The sequence below is a fragment of the Cydia strobilella genome, chromosome 13, assembly GCF_947568885.1.
Source record: "Cydia strobilella chromosome 13, ilCydStro3.1, whole genome shotgun sequence".
Lineage (NCBI taxonomy): Eukaryota > Metazoa > Arthropoda > Insecta > Lepidoptera > Tortricidae > Cydia > Cydia strobilella.
Genome location: NC_086053.1, coordinates 12,109,053 through 12,128,185, shown reverse-complemented (window position 1 = coordinate 12,128,185; position 19,133 = coordinate 12,109,053). Strand labels below are relative to the sequence as shown.

General features: G+C 37.8%; 4 protein-coding genes across 5 annotated transcripts in view; 3 read left to right on the top strand and 1 right to left on the bottom strand.

Moving 5' to 3' along the window:
• The window catches only part of LOC134746791 (frizzled-4), a 42,482-nt gene extending 39,474 nt beyond the window's left edge, over positions 1-3,008 (top strand). The window contains exon 3 of the mRNA XM_063681333.1: positions 1,525-3,008. Within this exon, the coding sequence (XP_063537403.1) occupies positions 1,525-2,168 (644 nt within the window). The 3' untranslated portion in view covers positions 2,169-3,008. The remainder of the gene's footprint in view (positions 1-1,524) is intronic.
• Positions 3,009-5,837: 2,829 nt separating this feature from the next.
• On the top strand, positions 5,838-8,581 carry LOC134746716 (transcription factor A, mitochondrial). The gene is made up of 6 exons (XM_063681234.1): positions 5,838-6,003; positions 6,127-6,337; positions 6,597-6,755; positions 7,346-7,539; positions 7,675-8,024; positions 8,436-8,581. The coding sequence occupies exons 1-5, from the start codon at positions 5,930-5,932 to the stop codon at positions 7,784-7,786; spliced, it is 750 nt and encodes a 249-aa protein (XP_063537304.1). The 5' UTR covers positions 5,838-5,929; the 3' UTR covers positions 7,787-8,024; positions 8,436-8,581.
• Positions 8,528-11,095, bottom strand: LOC134746717 (uncharacterized). The gene is made up of 2 exons (XM_063681235.1): positions 10,953-11,095; positions 8,528-10,871 (listed from the first exon to the last, which is right to left on the bottom strand). Exons 1-2 carry the CDS (start codon positions 11,062-11,064, stop codon positions 10,276-10,278), a joined length of 708 nt encoding a protein of 235 aa, XP_063537305.1. The 5' UTR covers positions 11,065-11,095; the 3' UTR covers positions 8,528-10,275.
• A 526-nt stretch (positions 11,096-11,621) lies between these two features.
• Positions 11,622-17,576, top strand: LOC134746810 (chromatin assembly factor 1 p55 subunit). 2 transcript variants are annotated; one of them, XM_063681366.1, is made up of 10 exons: positions 11,622-11,785; positions 11,906-12,083; positions 12,279-12,394; positions 12,720-12,924; positions 14,094-14,168; positions 14,393-14,581; positions 15,377-15,494; positions 16,031-16,161; positions 16,620-16,797; positions 17,158-17,576. In XM_063681366.1, exons 1-10 carry the CDS (start codon positions 11,764-11,766, stop codon positions 17,248-17,250), a joined length of 1,305 nt encoding a protein of 434 aa, XP_063537436.1. In that variant the 5' UTR covers positions 11,622-11,763; the 3' UTR covers positions 17,251-17,576. The 2 variants fall into 2 exon arrangements, with proteins under 2 accessions (XP_063537436.1, XP_063537437.1); XM_063681367.1 differs by having other exon boundaries at positions 11,623-11,785; positions 14,393-14,575; positions 17,158-17,570.
• Positions 17,577-19,133: the final 1,557 nt, after the last annotated feature.

The window sequence follows — 19,133 nt, the reverse complement described above, 5'->3', positions numbered from 1 at the left end:
ATTAGTCTACTTAATTAATAACAAGGAATTAGTGTCCAGATTACTAAGACGAGCGGCTTGGAAACTAAGGACTAGGTCCTTGTTTGGTATACCCTGACAAAACAAACCGACAAGTGGAAGTGTTGATAAGTGTGTGCTACCGGCGGACGGCGGACTTAAAGGTTTACTGGAGATAATATATGCCGCATGTAGGTATAGCTGGTAAAAGTTATCTTAGGTAAGTAGCTACTTGAGCATTATAGGTTAATATAGGTATGCAAGATATCCAAAGACGGAGCAGTTTGAAGGTTTCAAAATATATTTGATCGCTTATGGCTCCACCAATGTTGCTTATGTCCATAAGCGACGGTAACCGCTTATTGAAATTGAAATTGAAAAACTTTATTTCAGACACATTAGGTATCCATAAACATTGGCTAGTACTTAACAAATAACAAAACAAAAACAAAACAAGGATAATGTTAGTATTGCTTAACATCAGGTGGCTTGTCTGCTCGTTTTCTGACAATCGCATTAAAAAAAAACTTACTTACTCAGTACCTACAGCACTACCGAATTGAACACGACTGTAACCTTTGCAAAATACACAAGAACAACTTTGGTTTTCACGTTTAGTTATGTTGTGTGTCGATGCGTCCATAATAATATTTTACTGCCACTGTACAAGCTGGAATCCATAAATCAGGATATTGGAACCTCGTCCGTCTTTGTACCAGCAGCTATAAATTTCAGCACCGACAAAAAACTGCTGGATTTACTGCATCATGCAAATAACACGTTGTCGCTGTTCGTGAATGGAAATGCATCGAAGTTTTATTTAAATAAGTCTCTCTTTAAATTGCATCGTCGTGTGGTACTTTTTTCCTAAGGTTGGAGCGCGCACGATCCTACAGTCCGGTTTCCGATAATGATCTCCCCAAGAGCCCGTATCGGCTCGTTACTGTCCCGATATATACGTTTTTGTTAACAAGAACCGGGGCGTTACCGGAATTAAAATTTTAAAAGCTCTAATTATAAACAGAGTCCGGTGAAATTGTTATTTCGTCCTTAAAACAAACGTTCACGGAGCCATGTCATGTTTCGTTTATCTTATTGCCTCCGCTTGTACTTTACGTTTTATTTTATCATCACACAGAAGTGCGAGCAGAGTGCCGAGTCGATTCACAGGCATATTGCAGTTTCAATCATGCCACGAGTGTTGTTTTATTTTTTATTTTACCCACTTCCATTATGGCGAACGAAAGAAATGCGCGACCATTATTCGAGCCGTTAAATACGACACCTTTCCTCCTCGCACGCTCGTATTTCAATTTAAATCGGCTCTTTTAAACGCTGCCTTATTAATGCAAGCCTTTTTCTCGCCGTATATTTATGTAGGTGTTCGCTTTGAGAGCTGTTTCTGGAAATTGGAATGTTATTCAGTGCGATAAAGAGCATTCAGACGGGAGACTCCGTATCCGCTAGGGCGCCAAATAAAGAGTCACATCATTGTTTGGCCTAACGCATTTTTTTTCCTCTTTTCAGGTACTTGTTTCGTTGGGAACCAGTCGAGTAAATCGCTATTGGCGCTGGTGATTATCCCGGAGGCGATCTGTCTGCTTCTGGGTTGCGTTTTTCTGTCGTCGGGACTGCGGGCGGTTTTGCGGCGACCGGCGCCGGTGCCCGCTCCATCTGCTCTGCTGAATGCGCCTCCTCAGCCGCATACGGACCAGAGTGTGTTAAGACTTGGAGCGTTCGCAGCGCTATACGCGGTGCCATCGGCTTGTATACTCGCGACATGGGTGTACGAGTACGCATGGAGGGACGAGTGGCTCTCCACGCCGATGCCGTCTTCGGAGCCGTCGACGCACGCGCGGCCGGCGTTCTGGGTGTTTCTGTTCCGGATTTTCGCGACGCAGATATTAGGGGTGATGGTGGCGGTGTGGATAGCGACGCCGCGGCTGAAGGCGCTGTGGCGGCGGCTCAGCGGGCCGCAGAAGCCGGCGGCGAGCAAGTGCCCGCCGGGGCCGCCGCCGACGCCGATGACGCTGCACTGCTACGCCGCGCACGCGCACGCGCACACGCTGCCGCGGCACACGCACAAGTACGCCACGTACCGCCCGCCGCAGCAGCACTCGTACAGGAAACCCCGACACTACCACTACTCGGCGGGTGAAACGATTCTTTGACCGCGGAAATGTGAACGATTTTGGACGTTACTCGTTATTAATGGTGCCTTTCGTATGCATTTACTGTTATAATAAGTGTAGATAGATAGATTCGACGAATAAAGTAGGTACCTATAGGTTGATATGTACCTAGGTAAGCGATAGGTCTGTAAAATTCATAAGTGCCATTGAAGCTTAATCTTAATGCATAATATTTATACCTATTAAAATAATATAAATAAGGACAACAAATATCAGTAATACTTGCTTGAATCCGATTAAAATGGTTATTTTCAAATTTAATTTATTTTAAATAAAGTTTTCGAAGGAAATAAGTGCCTCGCATATTACTAATTGAGTTTTTTTAATTACAAAGCTGTAATACCTGTTTGATACATACATTATTATAAGTATGTAAATATATGTAAATATACTTAAATTGTACAGTGTTTTAGGTTAAGAGTACGCTATATTTATCCAGATACGAGCAAACACAAAGACTGTAAACTTGCGAGGTATCAGTGGCCACAATTAATCATACTATGAATACTTATACGCACAGAACTTTGACAATCGCTTATTTTACTCGTCTCTGGTTAAACTTAGAAGGCTGTAAAACTTGTAAATAAAATATGTGACACTAATTAAGGTATCCGTTATTTCCTGAACATGTCTTTAATTTCTGAATCATTTGAACTCAGAGCAGAGTACACTTATTGTCACTTAAAAAAAAAAACTTGCGTGACGTTACTTAACATTAAATCTGAAATGTAAAATGAAACTAATGGCCATTGGCCAGGTCACGGCCTGATATTCCGACGAGTCAAATAGGTCCCCCAAGTTGGAATTAGATCGAGTCCGTCTAAGCTAACTTTGCAGCGACATTAATAGAACTAAAGACAATTAAGTAGGCATAGTGCTCACTCTATACATCAGTTTTGTTACCAAAACGACTATTATTTTATGTCGCGACGAACGGAACGTCTAATGCTCAACGATTTTCAGCTAATATTATAACCGGATTAACCGGAACTCTATTTTCAACTCTTTCTGCTTATAATATTAGTTATAAATTGTTGAGCAATACACTTTCCGTCAGTCGCGACACACGTGACATCTAGTGTCGAGTAGCAGTACTGATAATTCCGCCACTTGACATTTTGTTCTTAAAAAAAAAATTCTCATTCTGACATGTAACTTATCTAATTTAATTATTTTTACTTTCTAATTGTTGACATATTTCTTTATTATTTATAATTGATTAATTCATGTTTATTTTGGAAATTTCTACTTTTTTTGATTACGTCTTATTAATATTTTATTGGTAGCTATGATGTTTGTTTTTGTAATATTTTTTTGTGTGCATGTGCCTAGTTTTAAGATTTCAAACACAATGTAATATTGTTCTTGAATAAAAATGATGATGATGATGATGATGACTTGTCGCTAGATGTCGACTCCGAAAATAATAGTCGTTTTGGTAACAAAACTGATGTATGGAGTGAGCACTCTATGTCTACTTAGTTATCTTTGATAGAACAGAGATAATAAAGGGGTGTCATTTTATAAACGTCATATTATTTTCATAGAAATTAGTCATAATGATGTCATTCCCGCTTTGCCATATACCATGCATAGTTAGCTTGATCCGATTCTAGAATATCTTTACTTGCAGATGTTATACAAAGCTGTCGCCACTGCCAAATTACATGATACTAATTAACCTAAATATATTATACAGGTGGAAGAATTTATTGGACCCTCAAGAAACTACTGTCAATCGTTGAGACAGCTCCATTCGTTCTTCCACACTAAATTACCTACATAATATTTTAAGACTAATAGTAACTATGTATAAAATTAAATTACCTACCTATCGAAATTGTAAATACTTCAAATACCTAATCTTAAGACATATCATTGTACTTAATTGTATCTAAAGACAAACGACTTAATAAAATTATATAATAAAACATTTTTTTTATTCAAGAAACGTTCAACACTACACTACTCTTTGCCTACAACCTTTTATTTGACCGCCACCGCCGCTTCAACTATGGCCGGTCTATGGAGTTTAAGAACTAGTGAAACTAATAGGAAGTTTTAATTTCGACTATATTTTTATCTTTGCTGCCTGTATTCATTCAATCAACCAAAATAAATAAAACCTCTCGAAAAGCACAATACATTTACATTATATTATAAATTTGAAGGTATATAGCTCTGATTTTTCAATATCACGGATTAGTTACTGAACCGATTCTGGTACAATTACAATTTGGCCTCCACGGTCCACGACGGACTAACATGGAGTAGTATTATATAATCTGTGATAGAGTTCATTATAAGTAAGTAGTCTGTTTAAAAAGAAAACGGAAATGGTAATCAATGATTACTTACATACACACGAATAGGAAAATACGCTACGAGCGTGAGTATTGTATTCTTTGCTACGAGCACGCTACGAGTAAAGTATGATTATTTATAAGCAAATGTTATTTAGGGGTAGAGTCAAACCAAGAAAAGTCTGCAGAGATTTTGACAGCACACGCAGTGCAGGTGTTATTTTAAACGTTAAACTTCTATGAAATTATGACGTATGCGTATAAAAAACACTGGCACCGCGTGTGCTGTTAAAATCTCTGCAGACTTTTCTTGGTCTAACTCTACCTATATACATATAAAAGTTACTCTATGGTATAGTTTGTCAAGGGACTGTCTCATTTCGGGCGTAGACGGAGAAAGTCATACTGTCTTTGTCTTGCACTGGTGCTGGCGCCCAGAAGAAGGGGATGAGTGCAGTTTTTTTGTTCTCATTTACTGACAAGATTTGCTTGACCAACTATATATACCAATACCATTCTTGATAGCGGGATTCAGGAATTTTAATACACAGAACATCCATCTATCGTGCGATTCGTAAACTAAACAAAAATTGCATATATACGTATGCGGATGGAAGCGTTTTATAAAAGGCCTGTAGAATTTCTCTTTCAAAGAAATACGGTTAGAAAGAGAGGCAAACAGAGAAAGATGTAGACTGCGATTACCAAGATACCAAGGGCCACTCTTTTATAGAGAAAGATAGTCTTATTGCGATTCCTATAAGAGGAAAGAGAAAATAGTGCCATGCTTTGTCCTTATCAGCGACCGGGTGGCATCATAGGTAGGAGGCGATGCAAAGAGTAGTATGAGGCGATGGCGAAATACCGAAAATAAGAGTGAAAGAGAAAAAATCCTATGCTGCCCAAACTTTATATGAATATTCTTTCTTGTACCCCCGGTCGCTCGGTGGCGCGTCTATAACTACTTGTATATACTATGTCTATGGCGATTACAGATAAGCTAGCCATACACGCACGGATTTGCCCGTCGGATCTGCCTGAAAGATGTGTCTGGCGGACACATCCGTCAATGTATGGCGAGAAATAGACACAGATGGGCAGCGGACGGGCATCCGGCGGACAAATCTGTGTCTATTTCTCGCCACACATTGACGGATGTGTCCGCCAGACACATCTTTCAGGCAGATCCGACGGGCAAATCCGTGCGTGTATAGCTAGCTATTAACGCGACAGCCATATCTGCTTGTCTATGGTTAAATTGGCTGCATGCGCCTCCTTTGCCCCGAAAGCTCCATCACCGAATGAAACAGTAAATGTCTATCTATGGTTTGTTTTGCTTGACATTTTGAATCGCAAAGGAAGGGGCTGGCGCGTTTCTAATTTAAACTACTTTGTTTTATGAATTAATATTAAAAGGCTTTTGTTATTATTTATAAGATGTCTTCAATAACTCAACTATGTCGTTTGAGTAATTTAACTATAAGCAGTTACAAATCTGTTCTGCAAGGAAGGTAAGTGAGTAGAGGTTATGACGCTTCCAAGACGAGTCTTTATTTATTTAGTTTGCCTCTTCAATTTGTTAATCAAGTCTGTAAATTACGTGTCAGTGTTACATAGCTCTTCTATTATTTCAGAACTATTTGGGTAAATCAAGTGCAAATATGCAACTACACGAAGAAATCAGCAGAACAAAAACTAGGCATAGAGAGACCAAAACGGCCTTTAACTCCGTTTTTCAAGTTTATGACACAAATGAGACCGGCGCTGCTAGCCAAGAACCCCGGTATTACTTCCAAGGAAGCAATCACATGGAGCTCCAAGCACTGGCAACAGCTAGATTTAGAGGTAACTGGTACTTTTAGCTTTACAGCTTATCTTCAATAATATGAGTCTTCATATATCTTGGTTAAAACTTGTAATTTGTAACCTTTGGTTAATACAGTAACCAAGAAAGTCTTAATAGTTATTGTCAATTGACCACCAGCATTGTATCATATCTATAAACTTTTTGTAAGACATTATATTAATGTTCAATAATATTGTCAAGATCATTCCAATTTGCACTGTTTATAAAATAAAATAAAACAATTTCCTTAATTTACAGACTAAGGCTCAAATGACAAAAGAATATGAGAAAGACTTGGAAGATTATAAGAAGATAAAAGCTATGTATGAGTCTTCACTGACTGACGAGCAAAAGGCTGACATCCAGCGGGTGAAGGAGGAAATGGCAGCTGCCAAAGAAAAGAGGAGATTGAAAGCTGTAAGTTACAAACTCCTGCAATCTATGTTACACAGAAGATGGTAGTAGTATGTAGTGGAGCAAAAGCAGTTAAAGTTGAATATAATGAATATGATCCGATCATTTATTGATAAAAATTATATTATTAATACTTGATAAACAAATTAAAGGTAGGTACCATCTGTTTTGTTTTAACGAAAGAGGTGCTTTTGAACTCACTCTTCAAGTTTAGTATGCACCATGCTACTTGTGTCTTTGTATCCAGCTTTATTTGTGACATTTTCAATCAAAAGGTACCACATTTTCGCATACCATAAGGACGAAAATTGCTTGTATCTTTATATGAAAACCCTGTCAGAGCGTCCTTATGGCAAGCGACAATGTTTTTCAATGAGGGCTAACATATATGAATTCGCCGCTAGGGGCGCTAGTGTAGATGGTGGTCTTTTCCATATGTCAAATGTCACTTCAATGACTGACAGCTGTTCTTTAGTCTTTTGGACCACCATCAACAGAGGCGCCAACTGGTGAGCAAAAAAACGGTAGCCCTCATTTGGTGTTTATGTGGAGAGGCGCATTGAGCAATGAATTCATGTGTAAATATTTTTCAGGAATACAAAGAACTAGGAAAGCCAAAGAAACCAATGTCTTCCTATTTCCTATACATCCAGTCTAGAAAAGATTCATTCAAGGGCAAACAAATGAAGGAATATCAAGAGAAAGCAAAAGTCGATTGGCAGAAATTGCCAGAAAGTGAAAAGGTTAAATTTGAAAAACAAGCAGTGGAACTTATGAATAAATACAGGTGTTTTTTTCTTTAACTTTATTGTAAAAGCTGAGTGCTAGTGTCTTCCTAAATTTTGGGTAGTATAAAGAAGATTTAATAGAAAGTGACACATTTTATTCAATAGCTTGAAAATTTCTCTCTCTTAATTTTCAGAAAAGACATGGAAGCATGGGAGTTGAAAATGATTTCACAAGGACGCTCAGACCTTGTACGTACCAAGCCTGTACGAGAAAAGAAGCCAGCAAGTGCCAAGAAATCGCAATAGGAACTCGGGTGCTCCGATGACTTGACTGACTTGAATTGCACAGAAAAAATAGATAAGACAAGTGAAGAAAGTAAATTTGATAAACAACATAAAAAAACACTTATAATAGAGTCAACTCCAATATCAAAAATGGAACAGAAAAGTATTAACAAGCCAGAGTCAGAAGAGTTACGGAGCACGGGTGACAGCCATATACATTCTAATCAAGATAAGCCTGATAGCAAAGACAGGGAGCCAAGTAAGACTATCATGGGTAGCATTAAGAACTTCTTTAAATTTTAGTTGCCTAGTCCTAATCATGTATTATGATTTTCTCCTAATGTAGTGTTGATTAAGTTAGCATCCATATTGTTTTCTCATTGTAGACTACCTTCACCATCTGTATGTTGTTTTCATAAATATATGTGTAATATGTGTATATAGTTTCTGTTTCTTTTTTTCATTACCCATTGTTACATTCTAATTTTAAAATATAAAATAGTAAAGATTTAGCAATAAGAATACATAAAAGAAACAAACATAAGAATAATATCCTAATAGATCTGAAATTGATTGGAAACAGGCACTATATTAATTCAGTACTCTTAGTTATGCTGGTCTGTTATTAGCGATTTTACCCTATTTCTACAATAACACTTGCCTCTTTCAGCTGCACTCTGGGTGACAATAAGAGGCTGGAAATGATTGAAAATTGGTGAATATGGATTGGAATACACTGCCCTTTCAAGTAAAAATGCAATCAAAATATTACAAATATTTTATTTTAAAAGATGCATTACAAAATATTAAAATAAATACTTTTCTATTGTTTCACCTTTTTAGTACAACTTGAATTAAGCTGACCGGTGGAATATTAAGTTTTTCTTCTTATGTAATGTATAATATCGTTAGGTGACAAGCAAAACTCACTAATTACTAAAAAAGAGTTAAATTAAAATCAACCTTATTTTGATAGCAATACGATTCACTATCGCTATGAATTGATGGTAGTAATTGTTGAGTTTTGGTTGTCACCTGACAATAAAAGAAATGCAACAATAGTATTTACATACCAATTACAGGCTATCAAAATATACTGCTAATATTGTTTTTTTTTGGTTGGAAAAAAGTTTTTATTTAGTTATTTGGATGTAGGATCTAGGAAAAATGCTTTGCAACAATGCTTTGTATACATTTGGCAACAATACGCATTTAATGGTTAAAGTGAAAGTGTCAACCTGTCAAATAATAAAAATAAAGTGCATTGTAAAATTAATTATAATTGTATTAATTACAGGGTTTCTGTAATTTATTACTTTTTAATTTGTACATTCACAGTTCAGCTTAATTCTTTGTTGTCAAACCTTCTATACTAGTAAGGTAGATTAACACTTTTACTGTCCCTCGCTTTCAACAATGACATGGTTCCATACGTCCGTGCATTATATGTGATGCATAAGCTTACAGAGTTATCCATTTCTGATGTCACGTAAATGTGACAGAGTTAATCGGATGGGGCATTACATGTAATGCATGGACAGTAAAAGTGTTAATAGTCATATTTTGATCCTGAAGTTAGATAGTAAATGTAGAAGTAATAAGCAGTTATTAGAAACACCAACAAAACTAAATTGCACAGACAGAAAGTAACCAGGCCTCTCCTGTGCAGTGATTATTTTTTCAAATAGTTTCCATGGAACGGCATTTATACAAGCGATTATAATAAACTTTTTGTTGCTATAGATGCATTTTTTTATGTCCCCTTCCCACTACAATTTTACAAGTCACAAACTGCCATCGTATTAAATATTTCCAAATTGATTATTATTATTGCTATTTCCAAATATTCAGTGTTACATCGAAATTGGAACAAAACTAGCAATTACAATTGATAACAGTTCAGGCTATCGAAGGATCTATTCAGGCCAAAATAAATTATTTACAAATTCCTTCACCTCTGCATTCAAGATATGAAAATAGTTTATAAATGTTATAATATTAGAAGGTTAGTATAACCAAGCTCATTGACATGACAACAATACAATTAGAATGTTATGAGGAGAGGTTATACTAGCCTAGATGTGATTGTTACATTCAACATTTGCAGTACAAGTTACTAATTTGGCCTCCAAACTTTTGTAATTTATAATAAATATATGAGTATCATAAAAATTGTGATAATAATAAGTATAAAAATACAATATTTTAAATGCATTAGTGTAGTCTGTAGTGTAGACAAAAAGCAAAAATAATTGAGCAAAATGAAATTTACAAATAAAGTAACAAGAATGTTTGTCATTTACTATGTACAATATTGTCCTAATTAAACTAAAATGGCAATATGTGACTAAAACGCACACATGTCACAAATTCTCACTTATGTAAAAAGGCACAAGCAATCAAAATTCTGGAACATTTCTATTTATTAAATGATATATAGCTAATATTACAACTGCTCAGTCAATAATATGCCCAAAATTTAACAGGAAAATTATAAATGTCAATTTCTACTATGTGATTAAAGAATCTGTGAAAGTGTGACAAATAGCCTGCATACAAATCGTTGTAAAAAGGTACACGCAGACATCCTGAGAAAACATGCTCACCCAGCGCATAACTGACATGATCCATTCCACTCTTTGCACTGATATTCCATTTAAGAGAAGTAAAGCGTTAGCAAAGTTGGAACTGCTTGGTGCTGGAAACCATATCATCTTAGTAACGACGTAAACCACTAAGGGCAAGAAAAAATATGTCTCGTCAAATGTCAACAATGACAAACTGTATAGAAGTTGGACAAGCAAAGAGACTAGGACTACATCATACTTGTATAGAACTAGTTTTTCCAAAAGAGTCACTTGTTGAGTGTTGGCTGGTGGTGATCCTGGCGACATTAAGGCTGCCAAGTCATTGGCTACGTCGGTTAAACTGTCGCCTGCCGCGTCCGCTTCATAAATAGGATTCGGTGTCGACACCGCCACTGGTGGTGCTTCGCTAACCACGACACCATTATTGAGAGAACTGTTGCTCTTAGTAGTTGTGGCACTGCTAGATATTGCTGGAACTTCGTAGCTTACGTCTGGTAGTATGGTCTGAAAAGATGATTCTGCAACAAAACAATAATAGGCATTACATTGCAATTTTTAATTACGTTAAAGACTAATAATGTTATACTAAAAACTAGTACCTTTTGGAATCGGTTCTTCGCATTTTCCAGATATACGTTGAAGCCTGTTATGAGAATTTTCTAATATTTTCCTTCTCCGGGCTTCCCTACGGGCCGCTGCTGCATCAGCCATGTTCACAATTTGACAGTTCAAAAATTGTTGCCATGCTCATTGACTGTCAACTGTCATTAGCATTAACACATTAGCATTTATGTGGCATTTATATATAATTAAAATTATTTCAAAAATTTGGCGTGATTATAGCATAATTTATATTTATTATAAAATCCAAAATTACGTATGTGTTAGGCCAGGATTACACTTGTAAGTTTTACTTACGTAAGTAGGGACACAGCTATACTACAGAATGAGATATGAATATCGTTATCTCATTCTAGCCAATAGCTTTGTCCCTACTTACGTAAGTAAAACTTACAAGTGTAATCCTGGCCTTAGTAATTTGTAGAAAATTAAGGTTTTAGGTAAGCTTTCGATAATGGCAACAAATGGTATAAATGCGCTTCCGGTCATGCAACTTTTTATTTCTTAATTTCGTCGTGTAAATAATTATTATTGATAAAATATGAACTAAAAATTAAATTAAAAGTATTTACTTTTAGTAGCTATTGATAAAATGTTGATTTTTTTTAAATAGTTATTAAAAGATATTTTTTCTGCCACCTGACTCCGGAAGTTTGTGTACTGTCTTCCGAACAGAGCAACGCCAAGGATTGTTGTTTGGCGCCTTTGCGAGGCCGGTAATTTCTGATAAATTGCGTTTAAATCGTCGCTGTAAGTTAAAAGTGAAAAATAGAAGACCGAAATCGTAAAATGGGAGATAAAGGCGACGGAGGTAATTGTTATGCACTCATTATCTCGAGATGTTCTTGTGGCCGATGTGTTTGACAGCTTACTTTCAATTTGTTGGTTATTGAAAGTGCTTTATGTGAGTGTAATCGGTGTTCGTTCATAGAAACGTTCGACGATGCGGTGGAAGAGCGCGTCATCAACGAGGAGTACAAGATTTGGAAGAAGAACACACCGTTCCTGTACGACCTGGTGATGACACACGCTCTGGAGTGGCCGTCGCTGACCGCGCAGTGGCTGCCGGACGTGACCCGGCCGGAGGGCAAAGACTACTCGGTGCACAGGTATCTTTACTTGACTGACTTACGTCCTCATATCACGCTAAAGGTTATTGACATTCCTTTGTTCACTTTCCCCCCTAAAATGTTCACGCCGTTGAAAACGGAGGCTTTCCATGGAATTTGGCGGTGATATCTTGTCTTGTGTTATACCACAATAATAATTAATAGTAACTAGATATAAATAACCATATTTTTCAGATTAATCCTTGGTACACACACATCGGATGAACAGAACCATCTCCTCATAGCAAGTGTTCAGCTTCCCAATGAAGATGCACAGTTTGACGCCAGTCACTATGATAATGATAAAGGAGGTAAGTGCCCTTATCAAGATGTTCATCAACCTCTCATACTCACTATTTTACAAAAGTACTGTGTGTAATATGGTTTCCAGTTAAGGTGAGGCTAATAATGTGCCTGTGAATTTGTCTGCGTGGAATGATGATGATGATTGGTATAAACTATCCTATGCCCTTCTCCGGGTCTCAAGCTACCTGCACACTACCAAATTTCATCTAAATCAGTTCAAGCGTGAAGAGGTAGCATACAGACAGTTACTTTTGCATTTATAATATTAGCAGGGATTACGTAGAAAATATGTTTTTATAAAAAAAAATCTAATTCCTTCTTCTTTTCCAGAATTTGGAGGCTTTGGTTCAGTATCAGGTAAAATAGACATAGAAATCAAGATCAACCACGAGGGTGAGGTGAACAGGGCGCGCTACATGCCCCAGAACCCCTGCGTGATCGCCACCAAGACCCCATCCTCTGATGTGCTGGTGTTTGACTACACCAAGCACCCCTCTAAGCCTGAGCCTTCAGGAGAATGCCATCCAGACCTTAGGTGATTATAATTCACATTGATTTTTGTTCTTACTCATTCTTGTATATGTGTATAAGCTATCCAGTAACTCCAAGCTGTTCTGTTTACAATGTCTAGAACAGTTTTATCTAAAATATAGGATGACAATATTTACCATATTGTGTAATTATTAACCTTTGGTTGCTGCTATCTTGCACATTATCATTGTTCTTTTTCATTTCTCATGCTCTGAAAAAGGGTCATTGTTGTTCTAAAAGGTGTGCAGAAAATGATATGTGTCTGCACTAGAGCATTTTATGTTCGAAGTAAGATTTTTTTAAATTTTTTACGATAAGAAATTGAAATTTGAGTTTAAGAATGTTAGTTATAAAATTGCCATCCCGATATTTGACTCTCCATTCCATAAATAATGATACTTTTGCCTGAATTGTTAATTGAAAGTACTCTCAAGAAATACTATAAAAATGTATACTTAGTCATGTTTTTAAAAAACCACATTGCATTTTACTTTCCTCATATTCGAAATGTGAAAACAAAACATATTCTCCTAGACTGTAAACAGGTAGAAGTATATAGGAGCAAATACCTAGGGAATCCATGCACACTAAAGGAGGCAACTAGCAACCTGAAGACTTTGCTAGGCTTCGTTAAGGAGCTGGGGTGGTTAGAGTAGCGCTACGCAAAATAGGCATATTGGATGTCGATTTGCGAAAAATGCCCAGCAAAACTAACTAACTAACTTTCCTTGTATTCAAAATGAAAAGTAGAGTGTTTAACTCGGGAGAAAGGCATCATTTCAGAGTGCCTTTCATCCCTTGGTTAACAATCTACTATTGTATTGTATAAGTGTTTAATGTGAAGTTGTAGACTTCCTCATCTTTAATGTTTTCCTGTTTTTGAGATCGTAATGAACAGAGCTCATACAGGTTAATGTAAAAATAAATGTGATAATAAAACAATATGCAAACTTTTGGTAAATATTGGGTTGTGTTTATGAATTTAAAAAAATCTGTACATGATTTTAATTTGTCTTATTTTGTGAAATAAAACTATGAAAACGGATTATATCGCGTATATTGAATTTATAATACATCCCGACGTTTCGAACTCTTTACAGCGTTCGTGGTCAACGGGTGACTGAGGAAAAATTACTTTAGAGTACTGAGGCTAATGTATATTTGTACTTTCAGATTGCGTGGGCACCAAAAAGAAGGCTATGGATTGTCATGGAACCCTATATTAAATGGATATCTTCTCTCTGCTAGGTAAGAAGAAATAAATAATAACCATATAATTTATCAATTGTTACTTGGTAAATATTTCTTATATAATATTTATACTTAAAACTTGTTCATCTTTTTTGTTTACATGGCATCATTAAATCTGACAGAGATAGAATGAAAAGAATCAGATTTATATAACTGCTGCCTCTTGTACCTACATGTCTTGCATGTGTCTATAAGCATAAACAATACATGATTGTTTGCAGCGACGACCACACAATCTGTCTGTGGGACATCAACGCCACCCCGAAGGAGGGGCGCGTGATCGAGGCCAAGTCCGTGTTCACGGGCCACACGGCCGTGGTGGAGGACGTGGCGTGGCATCTGCTGCACGAGTCGCTCTTCGGCTCCGTCGCCGACGACCAGAAGCTCATGATTTGGGACACCAGGTTATTGTAATGAATGTTGTATCACTACATTGAGTTGGTGGAGAAAGTTTGATGCTGTGTGGACATAATTCAAAATTTAAACGCGTATGTTAATTCGGTTTGGCGCGGTCGCAGTCTCTTGTAAATATCGAATGTCCCACTTTCGCTTACCAAGTTTACTACATCAACATTTCATTTGTTTTGTGTGTTGTACAATTTTTAATATTTCTTGCTGAAATATGCATCAGAGTTGATAAAAATATGACACATGAAAACTAGCTTTTTACATGCTGAAATTGCATTAATCCATTACAAAATGTCTATATTAACTTTGATGTGTATTTGTAAACGATTTCATTGCATGTTTTAGATATTTTTGTAACTATTTAAATCCCTAACTTACCATATTATCATTTCATGCTCATATAAACAAATAAATCCACTTTCATCCTTGTCATTTTGTCAATTAACACCATTAACAAGGATAGCATGACCAGTTTGTGTCTTACTTAGGTATCTACAACATTATTAGACTCAAATATTATACTTAATATAATGAAAACTGGTGGAAAATCAAATAATTAGCTCCAGGCTTCTAACACGATGTTAGAATATTTCAGATTAAGGGTTAGTTGCACCAAACTATCAGTTACCATCAAAGTTGAGTCACGTGGATCAGTCCATCAAGTGTGGCTGGTGCAACTCTACCGAAATCGGCAGCGGTCGCAATACACGCACCATAGAAGACAATGAGTCGCAGCCAGTATGTGCTAGGATTTGCAACCCATCGTAAGACATGCCAACCAAGCTCGTGTTTCACAGATCGAACAACACGTCGAAGCCCTCGCACACGGTGGACGCGCACACGGCCGAGGTGAACTGCCTCAGCTTCAACCCCTACTCAGAGTTCATCCTGGCCACCGGCAGCGCTGACAAAACGGTAATTTCAATTGTCTTATTAAACTCTTTTTCTTTATCGTTGATTCGCTCCCTTTACGGTCATAAGTCATGTGGACAGCACGGAGACTGCCGCCAGCCGACCTTCTCATACGTGCCCCTCCCTAACACATTTGCCATTCATTGGGCCTAAAGTCATGTTTCTCTACATATTAATCAACATACTTGTCAATCATCTCTAGCTACTGAAAGTGTAATCACAGCTATTTCCCCATAGCGTTACTTCACGGGCATTAAGAATTAAACACGCATATCGCATGTGAATCTAGCTTGTCAATCGACGTGCTCAATCGTGCAAAGACTGTCTATAAAGAAAGACCGTTTAGAACTCCTACGTTCCAGAAGGTCGGTAGAGCAGAAGGAGTGAAACTCTTTCTTTCTGTGTCTGAGCGACGTTTACAAATACTAGAGTTCTTGCCCCATGACGGTCTTCCTTGTAATAAAATTTATATGCCGGTCTTCTCACATTGTCCTTATATCACAACTTTGAACCATATTGTAATCGTCGTTCATCCGCAGGTGGCGTTGTGGGATCTCCGCAACCTGAAACTCAAACTACACTCGTTCGAGTCGCACAAGGACGAGATCTTCCAGGTCCAGTGGTCACCGCACAACGAGACCATCCTCGCCTCCAGCGGCACCGATCGCAGGTACGGACGGCAACACTGCTGAACATTAGTAAACATAGTGTACTTTAGTTTCATGCGTTTTACTTTTTTGTAGTTAATCCACTCGTCAATAGTAGGTACTATAGTTCAAAGGTACACCCAGCTACAAAGATGCTTGGCCACTTTTTGAAGTTCTTTCCAGGCAATTTTGCAACTCGCTGTACATAGTGTACATGTAAAATGGCGGGCATGGTCTTTGAAAGTAGTTCAAATGAGATAATCTTTGTGTGATTCAAGAGCTTTAGCTGTTACTAAAATTTAGCTAGCCCCTTGCTTCGTGCGGCAATTCCTCGCGAGTCAGAAACGGCTCGCTCTCCGCCTAATGACGCGCGTTGCTTGCGTATTACAGCCGCGAAACCGTCAACTCGGCAAATATCAGTGGCGAGACAGGCTTCAACATTCTCAAATTGTAATGGTTATTAAATAAAAACATTTGGCAGACTGCACGTGTGGGACCTGTCGAAGATCGGCGAGGAGCAGACGGCGGACGACGCGGAGGACGGGCCGCCGGAGCTGCTGTTCATCCACGGCGGCCACACCGCCAAGATCTCCGACTTCTCCTGGAACCCCAACGAGCCCTGGGTCATCTGCTCCGTGTCCGAGGACAACATCATGCAGGTGAGTGTTTGTGTTAAGGAAACTAGCCTTGGAAAATACAAACGAGTTCAGTTGTATTTTCAACACTTCTTTTTAGGGTTCCATCTTTAGATCTACTTTTTATTGTTCAAAACTTTGTTTTTGGTATTGAATGTTTTGTGTGAATGTAACTTATAAGTCAAATTATTGTAAATAAGTTTGACTGACAGCACTTTCTCCCCATTACCCCAAGCACCACAATCTTGCAGAATAATGCCAGCATTTTTTTAAATGTATCTAAATGAGCTGTGGTGACAATAGACGCCAATTGCATCAGCGTGTGAGGCGATATTTCTATATGACAATGTCGGGCAAAAGTTGAAATGTTGGTATATTGTGCAGGTGTGGCAGATGGCGGAGAACATCTACAACGACGAGGAGCCGGAGACGCCCGCCTCCGAGCTGGAGTCTGGCGTCAACGTCAACCACGGATAAACATTACACGTTACACTAGTCGCCATGTGAACCTTATCGCAACCAGATAAGGTACATTTTTGGTTTCAATGTGTCTTCTGAACTTTGTGAACCATCGGACCACTCAAACTGTCATATTGTCAATAGAAAATTGCGTGTTGCACTGACTGCCGTCATGCGTAGTAGAATATATGGGCATATTTGGATGCCTGTTACATAAACATTAACAATTCATAATACAAGGAAAATTCTGGTATTATAAGTTGGAAATCGTTATGCAACAGACTTTGGATGTACCTACTTGTACAGTCGTCATCAGATATATCGGAGCAGCCAAGGTGTTCACAATATCTGAACACGCACTAGCGCCGTGACAATAGAGGCGTGTTCAAATATTTGTGAGCGCCTCAGCCGCTCCGATATATCTGATGGAGACTGTACATTTAGTTCTACATGTTTGAAAAAAGAAATTGTCAGAGGATGATGATAAGTAAGGATGAGAGATAGGGTCGGTTGCACCAAACCGTCTGTCATCGTTAAAGCGTTCGCAAAATTTTATTGTATGAGGTTTCTCATAGATCTCTGCTGCGTGACGTTGATCCGTCTGTTAACTGTGGTTGTTTGTTGCAACTGGCCCATCGTCTGTGAGACTGTTGGAAGTATAATTTTGGATAAGAAAGTTGTAAAATATTTGACTAGCGACATGCCCATTGTCATTTTTTATGCCAAGTTGTTCTGTTGATACTGAAAGTTTAATTTGTTTCAATAACATTATTTGCTGTTGAAACGAACAAGCAAATGTTTTACAACGTCGTGCTAGCAGAGTTAAAAGCCCGCATCATACTTCGCTATTGTACGCTAATGTCTCATTTCGTTTGCGATATTAACAAAAGGGACAAATATTTCGCCAAATATGACGAAGTGTGTTGTGGGAAAAATAAATATGCAAAACTGCGCTACAACACGAGTTCTGACACCTTGACATCAAAACTGACAAAAATGTTTCATCAAAAGAATGTACATGAATTTGCAAAACGCATAATGTCAGATGTTAGTTATCTTAGAGTTCGTTTAGTTAGCTAGTTAATATAAGCAACGGTTTGCAAGTTGGTTGTGTTGGTATCGGATAGTCAAAAAGTCGAAGAACTTTAATTTTGAATGGTAAAAAGAATAATTAAAAATAAATTTAACTGTCTCAGGGTGGTATTCCACCTTGTCAATGTCATTGCGTCTCGCTCTCTCATTAAGCAAAATGTGAGACGCAATACACATTGGACAAAGAAATTGTATAGGTGGAATACCACCCTCAGCTAGAAAGTTCAAAATGTAACAGAAGTTGTTATACCACTACCGATTGACAAGTATATTTTACGTTGTTTCTGCAGAATGTAGCGCATGGTTAATGTTAGCCATATGTTATAGACCGCGAGCCAGGAACAGATTTCCATGACCAATCGCCTCCCGGGCGATAACTCGTAGTGGTTAACGGCTATGTATGATAAACCCTCATGGACGTCAGCTGCCGCTCCGTTGGTGGGTTGAGAAATGGCAACCATTGAAACACTTAAAAAAAATTGGTCATCGCCTCCCGTGTGATACGTTAGATGATAGTTTAGATGCTATTGTGAATTAAAAAAATCGTCAGACGGTTTTACCGCGGTGGAAAGAATAGCTGGTGGCCTGAACACTTAAAAAATAAGCGCTTTACCTTTTTATAATAGTAATAACTCATGAAACTTTGCTCGTAGCATTTCATCAGGGTTTCAATAAACGGATTACGCATACTTTGCGGATATAAAATGGTAGTGTGCGTATTTTTTACATATTCATGTGGACAGCTGACGGTTTTTCCACCTTGGTGCAACTGGCTGATGGTTTAATTTTATTTAAAATAGCATCTAAAC